At 37.3% G+C, this 24553-nt stretch overlaps 2 protein-coding genes across 4 annotated transcripts in view; both read left to right on the top strand.

Annotated features, from left to right (window-relative positions):
- The window catches only part of LOC109067523 (bromodomain adjacent to zinc finger domain protein 2A-like), a 28442-nt gene extending 23251 nt beyond the window's left edge, over positions 1–5191 (top strand). For all 3 annotated transcript variants that reach the window (XM_042712721.1, XM_042712719.1, XM_042712718.1), the window contains exons 23-30: positions 91–251; positions 575–640; positions 1270–1556; positions 1710–1845; positions 2068–2214; positions 2369–2589; positions 2811–2954; positions 3364–5191. In XM_042712721.1, coding sequence (XP_042568655.1) covers positions 91–251; positions 575–640; positions 1270–1556; positions 1710–1845; positions 2068–2214; positions 2369–2589; positions 2811–2954; positions 3364–3523 — 1322 coding nt within the window. In that variant the 3' untranslated portion in view covers positions 3524–5191. The remainder of the gene's footprint in view (positions 1–90; positions 252–574; positions 641–1269; positions 1557–1709; positions 1846–2067; positions 2215–2368; positions 2590–2810; positions 2955–3363) is intronic.
- A 10630-nt stretch (positions 5192–15821) lies between these two features.
- On the top strand, positions 15822–21300 carry LOC109058681 (aquaporin-4-like). Its single transcript, XM_042712717.1, has 6 exons — positions 15822–16136; positions 17037–17231; positions 17490–17652; positions 18865–19028; positions 19716–19796; positions 20581–21300. The coding sequence occupies exons 1-6, from the start codon at positions 16122–16124 to the stop codon at positions 20794–20796; spliced, it is 834 nt and encodes a 277-aa protein (XP_042568651.1). The 5' UTR covers positions 15822–16121; the 3' UTR covers positions 20797–21300.
- The last annotated feature ends 3253 nt before the right edge of the window (positions 21301–24553 follow it).

The raw sequence follows: 24553 nt of genomic DNA, 5'->3' as shown, positions 1-24553 counted from the left end.
GTGAGGAGCAGCAGCACATACAGAGTGTGACTCCAGGCTTTGGTTGATGGCGGCATGTTAAATACATTCTTTTCCATTGTTTCCTCCCAGATCCCATCTTCCAGATGACGGTGGAGGATGGCGATGCCCTGCTGGAGGCGTCTAAACGGGCGTGGAGTGAGCAGGAGAGAGTCCTGCAGTTAGACATCAGTGTTCTCCAGTGGGTGGAAGATCTGGAGCAGAGAGTAGTCGGTGCAGACCTTCAGCTCAAGGTAAAGAAAACCTTGAAATAATCACAGTAGAGGACTTCAGGCCTTTTCCTGGGGACCCACTGTCCTGCAGAGTTCAGCTACAACCCAAATCAAACACATCTGAAGCTGCTCCTCAAGGTGCTTGAAAATAAACAGGCAGGTGTGCTGCAGCAGGTTGACAATACTCTTTGCAGGACTGTGGGTCCTCAGGAGCAGGGTTGAAGACCTGTGCGCTAAGGTCTTGCTCCATTAGTGACCACAGGGTGGCACTGTTTGTTTATGCTAGATTTATAGCACACAAGCATAACTCACTTTATCACCATGTCCACAATCTTCATTTCCAGGTCTCCATTCCCAATGCAGAGAGTGACAGTGAGGCTAGTCAGGAATCATCATGCTCTCAATTCCAGGTAGTGAAAACCACACTCTGTGATCTTTTATGTGTCCATTAATAGAGGAAACTGTATTTGCGATGCATCGGATACAAGTTAGTATTTGTATCTCATATTTGCATCAGTAAAAACCGATTCATTTATATATAATTATCAGTAGATGCGCTATACTTTTATTATTTCGAAAGGGACCAATCATTTGTGACCAATATTTTATATGTAGATTGATTTCTCCTCTCTAAACTGTTTCTCAAGAGCGTTCTCTCGTCACCGCTGCTGCGTGAATATGATACATCACAACACTACGGAGTCTGAAGCGTCTGTCTGGACCATATTGAATTGCACAGCATCATATTTTTTTTTTCCATTGCATCATGTTGCATTGAGTAGCATTGTGATGAATCAAATTGAAATCTGATCGCAATGCATCTTAGTAGGGCTGAATCTTATTGTATCTCATTGCATCGCATCGGTAGCAGCTTCATATGTATCTTTATTGTATGGAGATGCGTATTGCTTCGGCCTCTGTTATGGAGATGCACATCCCTAATACAGAGAGAGAGAGAGAGATTTATTATTTTATTATAACCTTACCTAGGTTTTGACATCAAATTTGTTGTAATATTCACATTTTGTCCTGGTTTCAGATGTATACCCCTCCCGAGGCGGACTCCACGCGGGAGGACCTGCAGTATTACGAGCACGAGATTGACCCCAAGGACGACTGGATGGTAAAGACCAAGAAGGAATGGTCCGACCTCCTGCGAGTTCCCAGCAACCCCCTGGACCTGGCCGTTCTCCGCTTGACTAATCTGGAGCGTAACATCGAGCGGCGCTATCTGAAGGAGCCGCTGTGGAACCTGTCCGAGGTGGTGCGCTTGGCCCCTCTCACCCCTCCCCCCGGCGGGGAGGAGGTCCCGCTAGATGCTGTCAGGTGGGTCAGAGTTACGCTCTTAAAAGAGATTTTCCACGTCATTATTACCCAGTGTGATCATATTTTTCAGCCTTCATCAAAAACAAATCATTGTTCCAAATTCTACAGTAGATTATATGTGCATATCAATCATGTGTTTGTGTGTCTCTGTAGCTTGGAAAGTGAGATCACACCCAGGTTGAAGACGTGGCGGCAGGCCCTGGACCGCTGCCGCAGTGCGTCTCAGCTCTCTCTCTGTCTGCTGCAGCTGGAGAAAGCCATCGCCTGGGAAAGATCCGTCGTCAGAGTGGTGAGAGCATGCACACATTCACTCGGCCTCAGAGCCTGTTCCAGCATTATATAATATATATCATTTGTTATATACATACTTGACAGATATCACTAAAATAGGTTAGAAGTTTAATGAAAATTACATTTTTATGACTGGATTTTGCAATTCTGTCCACATTTTCAGTAACGCGGAAATCATAGGTTCCTAGTTTTGTATAAACTGTTGTTCATGTGTCCACAGACATGTCAGGTGTGCCGTAAGGGCGATGATGACGAGTACCTGCTCTTGTGTGACGGCTGTGATCGTGGCTGTCACATGTTCTGTCTGAGGCCAAAGGTCATGCAGGTGCCAGAAGGCGACTGGTTCTGTCCCACCTGCGTTGCCAAGGTAACACGACTAAGATGTTACAAATATTACGAACAAAACGTTTTAAGTATCCAGCTTCTGTTTTTGCCCCATCTGAATCTTATTATAAACATAGGGGAAGAAAAAATATACAATTCGAAGGTTATAAGAAAAACTAAGAAACAGAATTTTGTAGGAAAACGGGGAAGCTCAGAGATCACAGCGTTCATCACGGAAGAGATCGAACTTGCGGAAACGGCGATTCCCAGAGGATAGTTCAGACGAGGATGATGGGTACAGACGAGGCGTGACCACACGACAAAAAGACGCTGCAGCTTCCTCGAGTGGGACGAGCATCTCTCCCTCCAAACGCAGACGGATGGCCACACGAAACCAGCCTGACCTCACCTACTGCGAGTGAGTCTGCAGCACTGTGAAGAACAACTAGGAGTGCCACTTAAAAATAGAATTTAAAAGAACATCTCAATTAAACTTTTGTCATTATTTATAAACATCTGTTGTCATGATCTGAAAACTGATTTGTTGGTGCATCCCTGAGCCGAGTCTAAATGAATTCCCTGCGTGGAATAATGAGTGTGTGTCCTGGAGTAATTAGCGAGCTGTTTGATGTGCTGTAGGATCATTCTGATGGAAATGGAGTCTCACTCAGACGCCTGGCCTTTCCTGGAGCCGGTCAATCCCCGCCTGGTGCCGGGCTACCGGCGCATCATCAAAAACCCCATGGACTTCCTCACGATGAGGGAAAGACTTCTGCAGGGAGGGTAAATAAAGGCTGATCATAATATTACAGCAGTGCTGAGTCATCAGCTGTACTCCAGAATAGTGTTCATTAGTTTAGATAAATAAAAAATGAATTTCACTTGAGTTTTGCATATATATATATATATATATATATATATATATATATAATTTTAGTAATTAACATTTTAAATTCTTGTAAAGATATTAGACTTATATATAAACCTAGTCAGTCCAGAATTTTTTTTATTATTTTTTTTAATTGATGTTCCATCTTGTGTGGGTTTTTAGTGGCTACATACTAGGTTTTAACCTGGAAAAATTTCCAAATTAAAATAAACTTGACATGAGGTTTGGGTGATTGGGCTTCACGGGGGCTGTGAATAGCCTGATAAGTAAAGCTGCATCTGTGTTTCCGCCTGTGTGTCTCAGGTACTGCAGCTGTGAGGAGTTTGCTGCCGACGCTCAGCTGGTCTTCAGCAACTGCGAACTCTTCAACGAGGACACGTCGGAGGTGGGCAAGGCTGGACACGCCATGCGGCGCTTCTTCGAGAACCGCTGGGCGGAGTTTTATGAGAACAATGACAAGTAGAGACGCTGCCCTCTGCTGCATGGGAGGAAGCACTCGAAAGCCACGCCCCTTTGATGCTCATAACTACTAAAAACTCCGTCTGGAGAGCCACTCCTCCAGTCTCTGTATGCATACACGTGTAGATATATGTATAGATATGTTCTGTTGTTTTACAAGTATCTGTATGTCTTCATCACCTGCCTTGATAAGGTTAAAGCATTTCTTCATCACCTGTATTACGGCGTACAGACGTCTCATTATATTCAACTTCATCCGTCACTCCTTCGGAGTAGAAGTACTTCTTCAGGACTTGATTGGGTCACACTTGATGTCACGTGTCGCAGACACACCTCTATCAGGACGATCTCACACTTTCGACCATTCTACTCGAAGCCTTCTGCTCCATAATGTATAGGTCGTGGACCACCTGTGTCCCCTTGATTGAAAATGTAACTTGTGCTTTTGAGACTAGAAGCAATTTCCTCAGTATATTTTTTATTATATGCTATATATACACTTAAAGACAAAAAAATAGTCTGGATTATTTAATAGCAATAGACTGTAGTGATTCTGTACAGACCACGTCGTAGAGAGATGTATGGTGACTCATGAAATGGCCAGTAAACATATTATATCACGTGTAACTCATCACGTCTTTTGCTTGTAGAGTATTGGTCTTATGAACTGGAGGATTGCCATCTTTTGCGAGGTTATTTTTTCTGTCATGCCCCCCAAACCCAGAAAGAAATCGGTGTTTATTCTTAAGGAAATCTGATGTAATGCCTGCAGCAGAACTGATGCAACGAAAGGCTGGTTTTAACTTTCTTGTTTTTAAGCTCCGCTAGCTAGATAGCCGTTTTCAAAGCTTTTGCTTGATGTATGACTATTGTCTGTGGGGAAAAAAAAAAAAAAAAAACTTTAGACTATTGACATTGGTTTATATGGAAAGGATATGTACATACTTATGGCAAAATTGTTTTGTTGAGCAACACTTATTTTTCATTGGAACAATATCTTGGCTGTCTCTTCAGTATGATTGATCTGGTTTGCTCTTGGTTTTCATGAACATGGCAATTTGTTGGGTTTCTGAAACCATCACATCCTCTGATGTTTAGACTGTTTTATGTGTTTTAATGATATGTGTGTGTATGTGTGTGTGTGTTTGAATCTGGACCAACTCCCTTAAAAAGGAAATCGTCTTTTGACATTAGCCATGCTTTCTCAAATGAAAATGCCTTGCTTCATTACTGGTGTAACTGACCCATAAGGTTTCCCCACTTACAAACTCACATTCACAGTTTTTCTTCGTGCACTGAGTAGAGAAGCACAGTAGAGCACACTATTCATGTTCATTTCCCAGGCTTTCATGCACTGAACTGGATTTGCGTAGTAGGAAGTGCATCATTCACTTAGAAGGGTGACATATGCTTCTCTCTCCTTTTTTTTTTTTAACAGATGGTAAAACCTGAAGGCAGTACTAGAGAACTCAACCAAATGTGACATCTAGTGAATTTTTAATAATGTACAGTTTTTGTGACTTTAAATTTGTTCCTTTCTATATTTTTAGGACCAATATATCGTTTTTAAGAGGCGACATTAAATGACCATGTTGTTTCAAGGTAATGTAACACACGTGCATCTGTAGAATGTACTGTAAGCGCAAATAAAACCACATCAAGTAGACGAAAACTTGTCTCCTAAATTATCAACTGAATTGTGTCTGGTAATGAAGTTTCATGTTTAAGCAATAATGAAAGCAAGAATGCTCCAAACATCAGCACTTCCATGATTGCAGGTATGATATTGCTTTTCTACAATAATTCAACAAAAAAAGTTAATATTGAGCAAGTTATATTTTATAGACGATATTTACAATTGGAGTTTGTCTATTTTTCTTCAGCGCTGAAAATATTTCCAACTGAAGTCAATGGAGAATTGTTGAGTCTCCAAGCAACTGAGTCAGTGCTTTTGAATGATCTGATTGAGTGAATGATTCAATGACTCATTCATATATTCCTTCTGATCCAGAGGAACTAACCCTGTGTCTGAATACTTCCCTGCTGTATAGTCCAAAGTACATACTTTACCTTGGTACTTAATTATAGCTATTGAAACTAGTTAAAAATTCAACTGCAGTACCAAGCAGCTTTAGTGTTTTGAATGGATGTCAATAGAGGAGACTCCTTTTGTGAGCTTCATGAACTGACATTCTGTCTGCTAATCTTCAATGCGTGCAGAGACATAACAGCATACATCGGTTTCTGAAGATATGTGCATTTCTACAAAGACTTCTCTAACATACAACGACAAACCGTGGTTCACAGCAAAACTCAGACAGCTTTGTCAGGCCTAAGAGGATGGATACAGGAGTGGGCACAGAGTCTTGTATAAACAGGCCAGGAACACACTGACAAAAGAGATGAAAGTGGCTAGGAGGAGCTACTTTAAAAAGCTGGAAAGCCAGTTTTCATCAAACAACCATGCTTCTGTGTGGAAAGGCCTGAAAGACATTACAAACTACAAGACACCATCCCCCAGCACGGGGGCGAATCAACAACTCGCTAAAGACCTGAAAGAGTTTTACTGCAGATTTGAAACTCCCGATCTCACATCCCACACCTGCTCAAACATCTCTCTACACAAGCATTAACACCTCCAGCAACCCCATCTCCCCCTCCTGCACTTCAGATCAGTGAAGTTATGTGCGTCAGGTCTTCAGGATACAGAAGAGAAGGTAAGCACCAGGCCCAGACGGTGTTTCACTAGCCTGTCTGAAAACCTGTGCTGAGCAGCTGGCCCAAATCTTCACACAGATCTCCCAAAGAAACCCAAAATCACAAGACTTAATGATTACAGACCTGTTGCCCTAACATCTGTTGTCATGTAGTTGTTTGAGGTGTTGGCTTATCTGAAGGACATCACTGGACCCCCTGCAGTTTGCTTACAGAGTAAATAGGTCCATGGATGATGCAGTCAACAGGAGACTGTATTATATCCTAAAACATCTAGACCAGTGGTTTTCAACCTGTGGGCCGCGGCCCCCTAGTGGGTCGCGATGGTATTGAAGGTGGGCCGCCAATTACTATTAAAATAAATAATAATATTGTTAATATATGTAAAAATGTCTAAGTCATAACATAATAACATCATTTCATACATACAATTAAATAAGCCCGAGTTTTTTTCTGTTCATTGCCAGTTCATTCTAGGGCTGTGCGATAGAAATTGTCATAAAATCACGATTTGAGCTTGCGCGATTTCTAAATCGCTTTACAGCACGATTTTCCGCGGCCCTGACCTCCCGCAGTATGGCATCCGATCTAATCAGAATGCAACGCACCTAGCGCGAGAACAGATGTGATGCGCCTTTTTTCCGATGCCATTTTAACGGATCAGAGCGTTCACACTGCACGCGGTAAAAGGCTAGAAATAAAAACGTGCGAAAAGAATTAATATCTAGCACATGAGCATAGAGAGAGTTGTGAGTGCACAGGACGCAGTTTGAGTGAGAGAAGACACGTTTTAAGTGCGCGCACTTTCTCCGGGCGAGAGCAGCGTGTATCTGAGCAAGCGCGTCTGGTTTTGTGACAGAGCAAAAGAAATCTGCGTGCGTGCGGACAGATTCGCGCTCGCGCATTATTTTAATGTGCTTTCGCGTTACATTAATGCGCTCTCGCTGCTGCTTCTGCACCGCATACACATACTGTATACGCACTGCAGACGGAGTAGGGCTACGTGTGAACCTGTATAATGTATAACAAATCTGTTTCAACACCTGAGGCACCGCTACAATTAATGAGCTCTATGAACAATGTATGGCAAAAAAGAAAAAAGTCCCTGGACACAGGATTTATTTATTTATATATTTTTTTTTTTTGCCATAAGTCTAGAAATTTTGTTACACATTTACTATAGTGAAGGTTTTCTTTTGGAAATATGTTTCAAATTCATCCTGAATGCATTTATGACTGTAAAGCATATCTGTGTGTGTCAAAATTGTGATTAAAATCGAAATCGCATAATTGATCAAAGAAATCGCGATAGGTTTTTTTGTCCATATCGCACAGCCCTAGTTCATTCAATAAATACATTTAACAATCTAGCTTCTGAGTACTAAGTTATTAACCCAACAATAGCAGGGTCAGTTATTTTTTTTTGCAGTGGGCCGCGCAAACATATGTGTTTGGTTGTGTGTGCCGCGAGCTGAAAAAGGTTGGGAACCACTGATCTAGACAAACCAGGGATGTGACGATCCTGTTTGTGGACTTCAGTTCGGCTTTTAAAACTATCATCCCAGCACTCCCCCAGACCAAACTAACCCAGCTCTCTGTTCCTAGCTCTATCTGTAAGTGGATCACCAGCTTTCTGACAGACAGGCAACAGATATTGAGACTGGGGAAATTTGTAAAACAGCCTCACCATCAGATACAGCACCGGTGCCCCCCAGGGATATGTGCTCTCCCCACTGCTCTTCTCGCTTTACACCAACGACTGCACCGCTAATGACCCCTCTGTCAAGCTCCTGAAGTTTGCAGGTGACACTACAGTTATCGGCCTCATCCCGGTGACGAGTCTTCTGCTTACAGAAGCAAGGTTGAGCAGCTGGCTGTCTGGTGCAGTCTTAACCTGGAGCTGAACACTCTCAAAACTGTGGAGATGATCGTGGACTTTATAAAATCAGATATGTGAATAAGCTACACATAGGTGTGTGTATATATATATATATATATATATATATATATATATATATATATATATATATATATGTGTGTGTGTGTGTGTGTGTGTGTGTGTGAGTGTGTATGTGTAGTTTCACATATCTTATTTTTTTATTATCTGTTTGTTGTTGTCTGTGTACTGGAAGCATTCTTTCACCAGTACAAATTCCTTGTATGTGCAAACATACTTGCCAATAAAGCTCTTTCTGATTCTGATTCTCAAATGGGTTTTTTTAGTTACCAATTTTTGGAGTTTACAGTGAAAAAAGTCACGAAAAAACTGCATTACTCCCGGTATCCAAAAGCTGCGACTGACTGTTTGACTTTACGATGTCTTGAAAGGGAGAGCCGCGAAGATCTGTGAGAAAAGCACTGTTTTATTCATTTGGAGTGGGGATTTTGGAAAAGTTTCCACTCCACACCATTCATGAGAACAAACCAGGTTTTAGTAATTGTGTCCGGCAGAGCGGGAATGTTCTGTACTGTGTAGAGCAGAATGCTGTGTTGTGTTGCCCGCGAGCAGCAGGTGGTCGGAGCGCGTCTGCACGCGTTGTGTCGCGCGGCCCCCCGGAGCGACGGTGTCTGCAGCACATGGCGCAGCTCAGGCTGCTGTCTGTCCCAGCTGGGCCTGCTGCTCTCATTACTGGAGACCAGGACGATCCCCTTGTACATATCTGCAACTATTCATTTTTAGAGTCTTACTGTATTTGTTTCATTTGATAAATCACCTTTATGTAGTTTCCATATTGTCCTGGGCCTGGTGAATTTTAGTGATGGCCCTGAAAAATATACACAGTAGCAATTCTGGGTATTCACGTTTTACTCTACAAATAGAATAGTTCAAGTACTTGAAAAATGACATACCTTTAAATAACTTGTTTCAGGGTCTGATTTTTGGCTGTCACTGTTTTAATTTGCAAATCCTACACTCTAAAAACTGCTGGGTTGAAAACAACCCAATTTGGGTTATTTTGGCAACCCAGCGCTGGGTCAAAAAGGGACGAACCCAACGCTGGGTTATTTTAACCCAACCAGTTGGGTTAGTATGTTTAACCCAGCATGCTGGGTTGCTTTTTTTATGGTTTAAAATTACTACTTTGCAGGGTTTTAAAAACCAGAGCGGGTGTTTTTTTATCACTGTATTTCAGAAGGAAACCGACTGTATTTAGAAATTGTTCGATTTTGCACGTAATGCTTGATAAGGCAGCGTTTGTGAGCTCAGCGCTTTGTAGCCGTTACCGGAGAATCCTGCATCTCTCCCGCTCTTAAAGCGCCTCCTGCTGGCAGAAAATGAACTTGCGGAGTGTCGCCACTAATTGAGTGTAAGGCTGTGGAAAACAGTGCATTGCTAGGCTAAAATGAACCCAAATTGAGCAAGGCATTAAACCTACAAATTTTGTTCATTTTAAAAATCACTTTTACACACAAATAGTAACTATCAAAAGGTAAATATTTATTAAAAACAAGAGAAAAGTCAAAAAGTAACATGCATGTAAGAAGAAATGCAGAAAAGTATGGCATAAACAGCTACAGAGTTCATAAATAAAGCATTGAACATTTGTTGAATATAACTTTTAAGATCTAATTGGACTTTGTTAAATTTTATATACTATATAAAAATATATGAAAACACTATTATACAATAAATTTACAATTAGTTAGGTTCTTTACCAACTATTCTAGCATTACAGTACACAAATAAACCACAACATTAACACTGATATTATAACATTTAACAGATGCGCGAGTGTGTGTGTGTGAAAGAATGTGAGCATGTGTGTGAATGACAGAGTGTAAACTCTTTTACTAAACAACACAGAACAAGCATTTAACATTTTGTTTTTACAAATTATACACTTACAGTTTGTTTCACAGTCCATGAATACAGATCATGCATCACTGTCAACTTTCATGATCTCTTCAGCATAATTGATGTAGTCATGAAGAAGCCCCATCAGCACATGTGACATCTACAATCACCCAGGTCAGCATCCTCCTTTAAAACCACTGCTGCATCAGTTTAGGGGAAAGGACATTCTCTTCTTTGACCAGCATTCATCCCAGTCACCGCCTGTTCTTCATCAGTGGCCTAAAAAGAGAAACACATTTGAAAAAAGAAAACATTTAATCAAACTATCCATTTTCAGATAGAGGTGTATTCACATCAGTAAGGAGAGTTAAATAATCTGTTTTAAAGTTTCAACACTTTGTGTGGTTGTTTAATGTCAGCGCTTTGAGAATGCTATAATGGCAGCACCAGTGTGAGGGCATGTGATATTGTTTGAATAAATATATTGCTTTCAGAAAGCTACTTTACTGAAACATTCACACATACCTCACAAATGTTCATGTACGTTGAGGGCTGCTCTTCAAAGGGTTAGTCCACCAAAAAAATGAAAATGGTCATAATTTACTCCCCCATGTTGTTCCAGACCCATACAAACTCTGCTAAGTTTTGGAACACAAATAAATATATTTAATATTCTATTAATTTTTGTCCTCCATTGCTAGTCTGGGAGACCAATATTTTCTTCTGAACAGACATGTTCGCTATCATATAATTTAAGATTTAATCATATATAAATATCGGAATGGATTACTTCTACAATAACTCTGAAAATTCAAAATATATTCATTTGTATTCTAAAGACAGACAAAAGTCGTATAGGTTTGGAATGACATGAGGGCAACTAAATGATTTTTTTTGTGTGAACTATTCCCTTAAGAGGGAAGACCAAGAATGATGAGTCTCCAAATCAGACAACTCCAAAGTTGGTTTGAGTTCTGCAATGAAAAACAGACATCGATGGTTTTAATGAAATGAGCACATAATCACACTGTTGTTGCATCAAAATGTGAAGTAAAGAGACAGGAGACAACAGAAACATTTATTTTGCTAAAAATAACTTACATAAATCTCAAAAGAATGACGCTCACCTATGTCTCTGGCTTTCAACATCTACAAAAACAAAAAACAAACATTATTTTACTCTTAGTAAAAGAAAAAAAAACCAACTGATAACTGATATTATGAAATTATGAAGTTCACTTGCCTTAAATTATCTTTCCCTCTCTTCAGAAGCTGAGAACACCCCTCGCCTCCTCCTCACACAAGCAGACTTCTGTGTCCTTAACTCCAAAGTTAGCTTGAGTTCTGCAAAGAAAAAAGGGACATCACTGGTTTCAATAGAATATGAACATGTAATCATACTGCTGTTGCATCAAAATGTGAAGTAAAGAGGCATGAGACAACAGAAACATTAATTTTGCTAAAAAATAACTTACATAAATCTCAAAAGAATGATGCTCTCCTATGTCTCTGGCTTTCAACATCTACAAAAAACAAACATTATTTTAGTCTTAGTAAAAAAAAAAAAAGATAACATAATTCTGAAGTTCACTTGCCTTAAACCCGTCTGTCCCTCTCTTCAGAAGAAGCTGAGAACACCGCCTCCTCCTCACACAAGCAGGTGTCTTGACAATGACGAGCTCGACAAGTCTGAAATATTACATGTAAAACATACTTTTAACAATTACCACTTCAACAGCCTCAAAATAATCATGGTAGTCTTTATTACATAACGCGGTTTCCTTTAAGAAACTAACGTACATTCAGTTTAACCGCGAAAAATAAGATAACAAATTAATATGAGTGTAACCGTAACCATAACCGTCTATTAACACCTCAAAAGTGCAGATATTGTAAAATATTATGTAAATATGACATAAGACACTCACGGACGTTATATTAAAAGTAACTTACGTGTTCCGTTCAGTAACGTTAAAGGAGGCCGTTAAGACCTCCGTTTCTGAGGCGAAAACCGCGTCCGCGTATGTTTTCTATATAACGTTAAACTCTTTTGTTTCCGCCTTTCATAAAACCTTTCGACTTTCATAAACCGGGTAAACAATAAACGTTAATTTTACATTTTGAATCTTTACTTACCGTAATGTCTTTCACTCGCTTCTCGCTTCTTTCACGCTGAGAAAATGGCGGCTTCTTGCACTGGAGACGTACGATTTTAACGTGACGTGCGTGCTCTCCTTCACGTCCGCGTTCACAACCCAGCGCCGCTGGGGTTATGATCAAGACCAATTTTCAACCCAAACTTGGGTTAAAACAACCAAATGTCCTACCTAGCGGTCTCAACCCAGCATTTGGGTTGAAAAAACAACCCAGCGTTTTTTAGAGTGTATATAACTGGAAACCAGCATTTCAGAGACTTTAACGTGTTTTTATGATTAAGAATTCTGCTTGTGCAGTTTTCTATCATTTGAACATTTCTATAGAATTTGACATATTTTAGAGTTTGAGTTCTGATGCAGCTGGCAGCTTGTTTCTGCCATGGAATTTACAAAATGCAACTTTTTTTTTGCAATTGTGACTTACAATTCAAACTTTTCTTTCAATTCAAAATTGTAAGATAAAAAGTGGCATTTATTTGACATAAGGATAACACAAGCATCATTTTAAAGCTAAAAAGCTATTATTTAATAAATGCATTAATTATGTATCAAAAAACTGATTTTAAAGCACATTTTATAACATGTATTCATTATGTATAAAGTATTAATTCACATGTATTAATATTTAAGATTATATAATAATAAATAGTTATTAAGACTAAATATTTGATATCTCACAAAACGCTGGCCACAGTATTGTGACACTTTCTGTTGTCAAACATTAGTGTACCATGTTCATAATTCATGTAGTTCTCCATACCTATGTGAACTTGAGGAGAACTGACTTCATGCATCCACTAAAATCATGTTGACACCAGCTGGTTAAACGTTATTGGACAAATGGCTTAGAAACATGAAGCTAGCTCTGAGAAAAGGTTATTCAGCATTTTGTTGTTTAATGAAATGACATTGCATTTATGAATTATGACTGTGTGGCTGGTTTCCAAATACTCAAAATCTCTTTATCCTGCTCTAGTTGTCTTGCTGTAAATTCACTGTTACTAACCCTGTTTTAGCCTCTTCTGTCCTGTTTTTTTCTAGTAACCCTTAGCTGGCAGTTTGGTGCTGTGTGATGCTCTTCTGTACGGTTCCGGCTGCTGTGTGTGTGTGTGTGTACTGTTGGTGTCAGCATTCTGTGTGTGGAAAAAAGTTGCGCAGGCGGGTTTCTACACTGTCAAATCGACCTCCCCTCATTGGCCTATGCCGGGTTTAGGTTCACAAAAGAGGGGATCACAGCTCCACAAACCACCAACATGGAGTGGATTACGGACGGGACGCACACACACTCCCTGCTCCCCTGAGCTCTCTAAGGCAATGCTCAACTTGATCTAGTCCGAGAAGTTGAACTTTCACTCTGACCTGCAAGATCGCTACCCCAGACGTGTGTTGAGATGATGCCGAGAGGCTGCAGATGTATATTCAACCTCTGTTTCAGCATTGTTTACACATTTTCTTCACAACCAGTCATTGACCTTGGGTGACTCTCACAAAAACTCAAGAACATGTCCAAGTCAAATTTCACCACAAATCAAAATGAAAAAAAAAAGAAGAGAAATTATGTTTTATTTCAGAGAAATATACACATTTAACACGTTCTCTTCTAATGACACAAAATTAAATGTTAAAATATTTATGCATAATAGTTGTATAATCATAGTGGCATTGTTGTTATTGTTAACTAAAACTATTTCAGTAACTAAAATACAGAAATATAAAACAATAGATGAAAACCTAAAAGAAACTAACTGACAGACAAAATTAAATTAACAAATAAAAAATAAAGATATATAGAAATATCTCAAATATGACAGCTTATAAAGACAAAAGCACATTACAAAATTAATATAACTTAAACTAAAATGAAAATGAAAACCAAAAATATATAAATATATAAATCTTTTTTCTCGATCTCTTTGGCTCAGCTCTCAAATTTGATTTCTTGATAAGTTCAGATATGTGAACAATTCGTTTTATGTTCGCACCAGATTTGAGTTTCTTATTTACGCAAATTGTTTTATTTTTATCTGTTTATTAAATTTTTTGTTAGTTCGTTTTTTGGTTTTTGACAATTGCACTTACAGTTTAGAGAATGTTAAGAAAATTAAGCCAAAGCACCTGAGAAAAACTGTAATACATAAAAGTATATAAATAATTAATACAGTCAAATAGATTAATCACAATAAATCGCATCCAAAATAAAAGTTTGTTTACATAATGTATGTGTGTGTGCTGTGTACATTTATATTTATATATATATATATATATATATATATATATATACATGTATATATTTAATAAATATATGTAATATGTTTATATTTATGTATAACATAAATCATATATAAAATTAACTATATATATATATATATATATATACACACACATACACACACACACATGTAAATATATCTTAAATATATTCATGTACAGTATGCGTGTGTATTTATTTTGGATGCAATTAATCGTGATTGATTTGACAGCATGGTAGAATAAAATGTATATTTATCCAATGTATGCTGCTTTTTAAAAATAACTGTATTACTGTATTTTTACTGTAATATAGTAAAAGAATAACCCATTGAAAATAATGGGAATTAAAAAAAAAATAAAAAATGGATGCATTACAGTAATTTTAGTGGAAAATGTGCTTAATGGTTATTAAAATAATCTTAATTATCTTACAAATTAGGCTTCATTTTTCATGCAAGGTGATATCATTTATTTTCAATTTGATTTAAATATTACTAAATATCTCACTATATATTCCAAAATTGTGTCTGCTTAGTTGTCCATTGGTGTGTGGCTCCACTATAGCTTTCCACCTTCAATACTTCTCTACTCTCCAGCAGAGAGCATTCAGAACTTGTAGCAATAGTTTTCAAGATCCTAACCTAATCCCAACTGATGTTCATGCTGAATCACTGTAGCCAACACTACAGAATACAGGGATATTCATTAGTTAGTGCGTGTTCGTTACATTAGTCAAATATAATTCAGTGTGTGTCTGGTATAAGTTAATATATACAACCATGATCCGCACTCAGTCTTCTTTTTTTGCATTTTATTTTACTGTACATTAATCACCAGTAGGACAGAACACAAATGTTTCGGCTGAAAGCCTTCTCCAGTGTGTTTTTTAGTGTGTCATGGTTTTATATTCTAAGTAATTTAATAGATTGCCGCACCAAAATAAAATATTAAGTGACAAAAGAACGCAGTGCAAACGGCTTTGTGGTATAAGTTAATAGAAATAAAGCACATTTCAGTGAAGCTCTATCAGCCTCATTTGATCTGATGAATTATTAGACTGAATTGAACTGAAATACCTCTCAGTCTAAAGGCCAACAGAAGGTCCTGATTACATGTTTAGCTCATCTGAAACAGGCCACTTTAAAGAGCCGTCTAGCATCATAATAGGTGTCATGGCAACTGAATCAGGCTGTCGCCATGGCGATGATCACAGTACTTCACAAGCAGGATGATGAAAGGAAAGAAACGGTGGATAATACATGTGCGCACCTAGTGTTTGCATTGGTTTATAATTGAAGGATGTTGGCATTGAAACCCAAACAGTGGCAGAAAATAAACTAGATATCCCAAAAAACCTCAGTGTGTGCTGTCTTTCCAGCAGCCAGTGAGCGACCTGTTGCATCTAGCGACCGCTGCTAAGGGTTGTTGTTGTTCTAGTGAATTAAAGCTTGACATGTCCAATGTTTGTGATCATGCTGTGGTGAGGTTTGCCAGCGTGTGAGCAGTGCTAAGAGTGTAGCGGGATGGAGGGAGGCGGTGATCCCTTTGTGCCGGGCCTCCTGTAGTCTCCTCCACTGGAATTAATTAGGCTCTTTCTGACAGAAGACACCCTTCAGTCCAGCCCATGTCCTCAAACACACACCACATCAGCACAGACACACGGACTATAAAACATCACACCTGGAATGGCAATAAAAGAGGTAAGGACTAATATGACAGAAACTGAATAGCAAGGAGATTCAATTTCATTTGCGTCCCATCTGATGTGGATCCAGTGTGAATGATGCGAACTTATGATGAAATGCCAGCTAAAAAGTTTTAGTGACATTTATTGTGTCGGTTGATTTAAGTTTAATGGCTTTGTAATAAATGGATTTTATGGTGCTGTTGCATCTGGATTTCAAAAAGATTTATTTATTTGCTTGTTTGTTTTGTAGCATCGCAAAATGTAAACTAAATTATCATCCAGCTTTAATCTGTTAAATGTGACTATATGAGACTATGGGGATATTAAGATTATAATATATTATAAACATTAACCATTAACCTTTATTTATAATGTTTCTAATTTTAATGTATGTGTCTGTTTTTTTTGTGTCTGTGTTAACGTAGGTAAATGTTCGTTTTGTCGAACCACATTTTATGTAAAATACATAACGAATTCTCATGAGTTCTCGTTGGTATTGTGATCTTTAACAACTTTCATTATTTAGCTACTCTAAATGGAGTAAAACATATTTAAACAGTATGCCATTTCTAACAATTATGGTAGTTAGAAATTTATTTCAAAATCGTGTTCAAGATATTTTCATTGCATGTTAAATTGACTTTAATTTGAACTAAAAATGTTTAGGTTTTATTCTATGGGCGTGTTGAGAATGTAAATTAATATCATCGTCGGTAATGGCTGTTGATATTTTAATACATAAATATGATATAAAAACAAATACATAAATATGGGTGTTTATGTATTATTCATGTAAATGAGCATAAATTGTTCTCTGGCTTTTGAAAATGTTCAATAGTCCTCAAAGCAGTGAATTGATCACAGGTTTAAAGGCAGTTATTTCTGTTCTTTTCTATCTCTTCTGTCGACTCAGGAGCTGAGGAGCCGTCAGTTCTGGCAGGGGATTCTGGCAGAAACTCTTGGTTCTCTGATCTTTGTATCTGCTGTGTTGGGCTCTTTAGTGCCGGGGCCGGACGGGGCCTCCCCGGGGCCCATTTACCCCGCATTGGCTGCTGGTATGGCAACTGTGGTTCTGGGATATTGCTTTGGTGAAATCAGTGGGGCTCAGGTAAAGAAATGTGATTCATTTATTTCTTTGTCCTTCTAACTCAACGGGTAAATCATAGTGTTCACAATCAAGCTCATGGGTTCAATTCCCAGGAAACACAAAACTGTATAATAATACCTTGAATGCACAGTTTGTTGCTTTGGATAAAAGCATCTGCAAAATAAATGCAAAGAATTGTTTAAAGAATGAATGAAAGTGCAAGAGAATGAGTGTCGGATGGTTAGTTTGAAGCGTAACTAGGTGTTCTGCTGTTGTCAGGTGAATCCTGCGGTGACTGTGGCCCTGTTGGCCATGCGTAAGGTGGATGTGTTGAGGGCTGTGGTGTATCTGCTCGCTCAGTGTTTGGGTGGGATCCTCGCAGCTGGCCTCATGTACCTTTCACTGCCCCTGAAGTCCACGGCACAGAACTTCATCAACAAGGTTCAGAGGTTTTCACCACATGGGACATGTTCTGATCAACACACTCATTTGTCCTGGAACTACATCCATAGCCACCAGTCAGATTTTAGGGTCAGGCTTTTTTCATCCTGAAATTTCCCACTGATTTTAAGGCTATTAACCCTATAAAGCTTCATACACACATTTCTAAGGCCTCTAAATGAGCAAACCTGCTGCGCACAATCTGCATCTCTTCGATTACACTTTATTTTGATAGTCTACTTCAGACAGTCTGCTAACTATAAGTAACTAGTACATGTCAACTAGCATTCATTAGAGTATTAGTAGACTGTCTGCTTAATATCTGCTGACACTTAATTTTCACTGCTGATTATAAGTAACTTTGAAAGTGCATGTCAACTTATTTTGCTAACCCTAACCCTAACCTAGCAGTCTACTATACTCTAATGAGAGTCAGCTGACATGTAGGTGCAAAATTATTTACAGTTAGTAGAATGTCTGAAGAGGACTATCAAAATAAAGTGAAACCATGCCTTATGTCATCTGACTGATTTTTTATTCAAGTAAAAGTCCTTTTATTATAGTAGTAAAAATGTATCCCTTCAGGAGATTCTGTGAAATCTGACTTTAAAGTAAACATAAAACATAAACATAATACAAAATAACTTTTATATTATTAATAATAATTCAAAAGGAACACTTACTGTACTGAAGCAACATATATATATATATATATATATATATATATATATATACATACACACATATATATATAATGTTAAAATGTGAATATCAAATATGATATATCAGGTTTTTGGGAACGTTTATTTTTCATCATTCAGTCATCATTGTATTGCTTTACATTATATGTTTTCCTCACAATAAAAACTACAGAGCTAAAAGATGATTTACATTACAAGCTACCAGAATTTCATCTGACTGTTTGGCCATTGAATTATCAGCATCTGCACCAAACTGCATAATTTCATTCATTTTGGATCTCTGAATAAAATATAGGTGTTTTTTTCCTCCTCAAGTATGAGCTCCATATTCTATTTCATACTACATGAGCCATAAAAGCCTGATGTATCAAATAAGATACAAAACATAAAATGTAAATGCAAACTTTTTTTAAATAAAATATCCACTCAATGTTAACATGTCAATCAATCAATCAATCAATCAATCAATCAATCAATCAATCAAAAATTCCTTCTCATTTCCTTCTCTGAAGTCCCAGTGGATATGAACGCAGGTCAAGCTCTCGGGATGGAGATGCTTGCCACGTTTCTCCTGAGTTTCACCGTGTTTTCAGTGGAAGATCAGCGCAGGAGAGATATAAATGAACCAGGGAATTTGGCCATTGGGTTTGCTGTGACCACGGCCATCTTTATCGCTGTAAGTGTGTGCAAATATGTGAGAGCTCTGGATGTGGAATGTAAACTTGCTGAAGTTTTGATGTGTCCATGTTTGGTGGACACTGCTATACTATCATTTTACTATTACTATTATTTTTGCATAACACACCCCATCAAACTTGTAAGGCATCTTCAGCTGCAATCTGCATTTATGTAACTGGCAAACGTTTGTATCCAAAGTGACTTTCAATGTATTCAAGCTAGAGACAGGGTCAGAAAGGTTTTCTTTTACTATAGAAATTAAAACTTTTATTCAACAAGAATACAAGAACATTACAACTACACATTAAATTGATTAAATGACAGTAAAGACATCTACAATGTTACAAAAATGTTTGTTGTTATGAACTTTACCAAAAAAAAAAAAAAAAAAAAAAAAAAAAAAAAAAAAAAAATAATAATAATAATAATAAAACAATGTAACATTAACAATAACATTAAGTAGCACAACTAGCATATTGCAAGTGCTTAACAGTCAAGCGAAAGGAAAACTGAATGTAGTGTCCCTTTGACAATTTTTAATTAGATTTAATCAGTTTTTTTACACAAATAATGATCCCTTTATTCTGTCCTTTCTCTCCATGTATTATTGCAAATACGCATAATAATAATAATAATAATAATAATAATAATAATAATTTTTTAACCTATGTGTGTGTGGATTTAGGGGAGGTTTTCTGGTGCCAGCCTGAACCCAGCTCGCTCTCTTGGTCCCGCTATAATACTTGGATATTGGGAACATCACTGGGTAAGCAAAGCTAAACTATATTAAGGAGCTCTTTTGACTCATTTTTGTAAAATTTGACATTTCCATGTAGCTAATTAGCACTTTTATATGGACCCTTTTCACAGACTTGCATTTTTAAAATTTATGTAAAATTATGAAATATACTAACATTTAAATAACATTTATGTATTTAATCCCATTTTATCAACCAGTGTCTTTGCTGCTAATCTTTGATGCTCCATTTAAACAATACTAATAAGCAAATATGACTTTAGATAAACATAACTTTTTTTCTCCTGCATCTTCATGTAATCCAGAGTGACAGCACAGCTGAAAGTTTTGTTTTAGCTGCTGTACTGTACAGATGTGAATGAACATTTAATTCATTGATTATATATTAATTTCACTTTTGGTGAGAAAGTGCTTTAACATCTGCCAAAAACAGAACTTTTTTTATATGAAAAACAAACAAACAAGCCCAGCCCAGATTTAAAAAGTAACCCAAATGTAATGTAACACATTACTTCCCATAAAAAGTAACTAAGTAATGTAATAAGTTATTTTTTTTAGGGAGTAATACAATATTTTAATGCATTACTTTTAAAAGTAGCTTTCCTCAACATTGTTTATGATGGTCTCCCTTGTATTTTGATAGGAGTTAACCCTGTGGTTTACTTCTGCTGTTCAAACTAGAAATCTGAAAAGCTAGCACACAAGTAATGAGATGAATATCGATGTGAAAGGTTATTTTATGTTTTTACCAGTTTTTTGAATGCTATGCATCAATGCTTTCTCTTGTTTTCAGGTCTACTGGATCGGTCCAATCTTAGGTGCAGTGCTGGCTGGAGTGTCTCATGAGTTCATTTTTGCTCCCAGTGCGTCCAGACAGAAGCTGGTGGCTTGTTTGACCTGTAAGGACATTGAGATTGTGGAGACGGCCAGCGTGTCTCGATCGTCCCTGTCCACTGTCACACAGAGCGCCATGAGAAACAAACAAAGCAACAAGCTGGAGCACAGCTAAGCTCACATTCAGCAGATTGAGAATGCAGCTTTTTACACGTAGTCACAAACAACCAATCAACGGCTCTTATTCATGAAACACAAATCTTGTGTAGATTCTTCATAACCATTCTTACATGGATTGCACCATGCAAGTAGAGATATAAGAATTTTTTTTTTTTTTGAAGATGAACACACTGTTGAATATTTAGACAGAATATTAAAACTGTACAACAGTTTTTTAAGTAAAGCTTTGAAACCTTGGAAATTTGGATATCAAATATGATACAGCATGCTTTAGAGGATCAACCAGCACATTAGCATCTAATATTCCATAAAAGTCTATAAATCTTCTATAAAAATGTTTTCATATTAGAATGTTCTGTTGTGGATCAGTACTGTATTAAGCTGTCTATGTAATGAATACTGTTTGTACAAAACCCTCAGCTTGCACGTGGGTAGTTATAAAAGTGCCAAACATATATGCCTATGTGGCTTGCTCTTAGTTCAATAATATTACATACTTTTACCTAAATCCAATGTTAACCAAATAACTGCAGAATTTCAGTGTGAATTTCATTTTATGGCTATAGTTGAAAGTGTTTGACAGCTTTTAAAGTGTTATGCATGTAAGTGTGTTTGTTGACAGTGTTATTACAGCTTTTGTTGAATTATTTACTTTCAGATTTATGAATAATGGGATTATTAAACTCTTCCTGAGTCATATCAAACTATAATATTGTGTAAATTATTTCAGACAGGAGTACAAGCACACCCGCACATATACAATAACCTCTGGTTTTTATTTCCTTCCATGACACAAAAATGTTTTCTCATGTTTAGTATGCTATGCTACAAATTATTCTGATCCACATTTCTACTTGTATAATTGTAGCAGAATGTAATAAACTCTAATATTACATAGTTTTGCTTCCCTGAGTCTTATGAGAATATTGCCACTGAACATTGTGTATTAGCATGTTCAACATGCTTTCTATATCATCTCTTTTATGCATATACATTTTCAAATGCACATTCAAGTTCACAAATGTACACAGACAGTATGTTGTGTTTGGCATTCATGCTAGAATATTCATGCATAAATCACACATAGCAGCTATTAATAACACACACATGCACTTAAACAATGAAGAACATCCACACAGTGCCAGCAAGCATTTTGTTTTGTTCAGCATGCATGTGTGTGAGTGAGTGAGTGTGTGTGTGTGTGTGTGTGAGTGAGGGAGTAAACCAGATGAGATCAGCAATCTTAATTCACCATCAGCTCCTCTAACAGAGGGATTTTCCAGGCTTTATCCAGCTATGAGGCCCCCCCGCCCCTCCACAACGACCTGCTCCACACACAATACAAACCTCTGCCTAATCACTTCTGCCCTGAACAAACCAGAACCACCAACAGCACTCAGACATATATCCATACACCACACTGCACAGAAATAAATAAATAAACACAAAGATTCATTTATACCTTCATGTTTACAGTTTGTGACGTCACAAAATCCAAGTCCTGCTGAATTTTCTTAAAGAAAAAAGGATATATACTGTAGATAGAATGATTAAACGATAGATAGATAGATAGATAGATAGATAGATAGATAGATAGATAGATAGAATGATTAAATGATAGAATGATTAAACGATAGATAGATAGATAGATAGATAGACAGACAGACAGACAGACAGACAGACAGACAGACAGACAGATAGATAGATAGATAGATAGATAGATAGATAGATAGAATGATTGAACGAACGAACAATAGATAGATAGATTAAACAATAGATAGATTCAATAATTGAATGATAGATAGATAGATAGATAGATAGATAGATTAAATGATAGATAGATAGATAGATAGATAGATAGAATGATTAAAGATAGATAGATAGATAGATAGATAGATAGATAGATAGATAGATAGATAGATTAAACGAATGAATGATAGATAGATATATAGATAGATAGATATAATGATTAATTGAATGATAGATAGATAGATAGATAGATAGATAGATAGATAGATAGATAGATAGATAGATAGATAGATAGATTAAACGAATGAATGATAGATAGATATATAGATAGATAGATATAATGATTAATTGAATGATAGATAGATAGATAGATAGATAGATAGATATAATGGTTAAATGAATGATAGATAGATAGATAGACAGAGAGAATGATTAAACAAATGAATGATAGATAGATAGATAGATAGATAGATAGAATGATTAAATGAATGATAGATAGATAGATAGATATATAGATAGATATATAGTTAGTTATATATATATAGATAGATAGATAGATAGAATGATTAAATGAATGATAGATAGATAGATAGATAGATAGATAGATAGATAGATAGATAGATAGATAGATAGATAGATAGATAGTTAGATAGATAGAATGATTAAACAACGATAGATACAAACCCGATTCCAAAAAGTTGGGACACTGTACAAATTGTGAATAAAAACAGAATGCAATGATGTGGAAGTTTCAAATTTCAATATTTTATTCAGAATACAACATAGACGACATATCAAATGTTTAAACTGAGAATATGTATCATTTTAAGGGAAAAATAAATTGATTTTAAATTTCATGGCATCAACACATCTCAAAAAAGTTGGGACAAGGCCATGTTTACCACTGTGTGGCATCCCCTCTTCTTTTTATAACAGTCTGCAAACGTCTGGTTACTGAGGAGACAAGTTGCTTAAGTTTAGGAATAGGAATGTTGTCCCATTCTTGTCTAATACAGGCTTCTAGTTGCTCAACTGTCTTAGGTCTTCTTTGTCGCATCTTCCTCTTTATGATGGCCAAATGTTATCTATGGGTGAAAGATCTGGACTGCAGACTGGACATTTCAGTACCCGGATCCTTCTTCTACGCAGCCATGATGTTGTAATTGATGCAGTATGTGAAAATGCAAGGTCTTCCCTGAAAGAGACGACGTCTGGATGGGAGCATATGTTGTTCTAGAACTTGGATATACCTTTCAGCATCGATGGTGCCTTTCCAGATGTGTAAGCTGCCCATGCCACACGCACTCATGCAACCCCATACCATCAGAGATGCAGGCTTCTGAACTGAGCGCTGATAACAACTTGGGTTGTCCTTGTCCTCTTTAGTCCGCATGACATGGCGTCCCAGTTTTCCAAAAAGATCTTCAAATTTTGATTCGTCTGACCACAGAACAGTTTTCCACTTTGCCACAGTCCATTTTAGATGAGCCTTGGCCCAGAGAAAACGCCTGCGCTTCTGGATCATGTCTAGATATGGCTTCTTTTTTGACCTATAGCGTTTTAGCCAGCAACGGCGAATGCCACAGTGGATTGTGTTCACCGACAATGTTTTCTGGAAGTATTCCTGAGCCCATGTTGTGATTTCCATTACAGTAGCAGTCCTGTATGTGATGCAGTGCCGCCTGAAGATCACGAGCATCCAGTATGGTTTTCTGGCCTTGACCCTTATGCACAGAGATTGTTCCAGATTCTCTGATTCTTTGATGATTTTATGCACTGTAGATGATGATAACTTCAAACTCTTGGTGATCCTCTGCCCATCTTGACTTCTGAGAGACACTGCCACTCTGAGAGGCAATCATGTTGCCAATTGACCTAATAAGTTGAAAATTGGTCCTCCAGCTGTTCCTTATATGTACAACATTTAACTTTTCCGGCCTCTTATTGCTACCTGTCCCAACTTTTTTGGAATGTGTAGCTCTCATGAAATCCAGAATGAGCCA

The sequence above is a fragment of the Cyprinus carpio genome, chromosome A23, assembly GCF_018340385.1.
Source record: "Cyprinus carpio isolate SPL01 chromosome A23, ASM1834038v1, whole genome shotgun sequence".
Taxonomy (NCBI): Eukaryota; Metazoa; Chordata; class Actinopteri; order Cypriniformes; family Cyprinidae; genus Cyprinus; species Cyprinus carpio.
The sequence above is the reverse complement of the archived record's forward strand: the minus strand, read 5'-3'. Positions and strand labels throughout refer to the sequence as shown.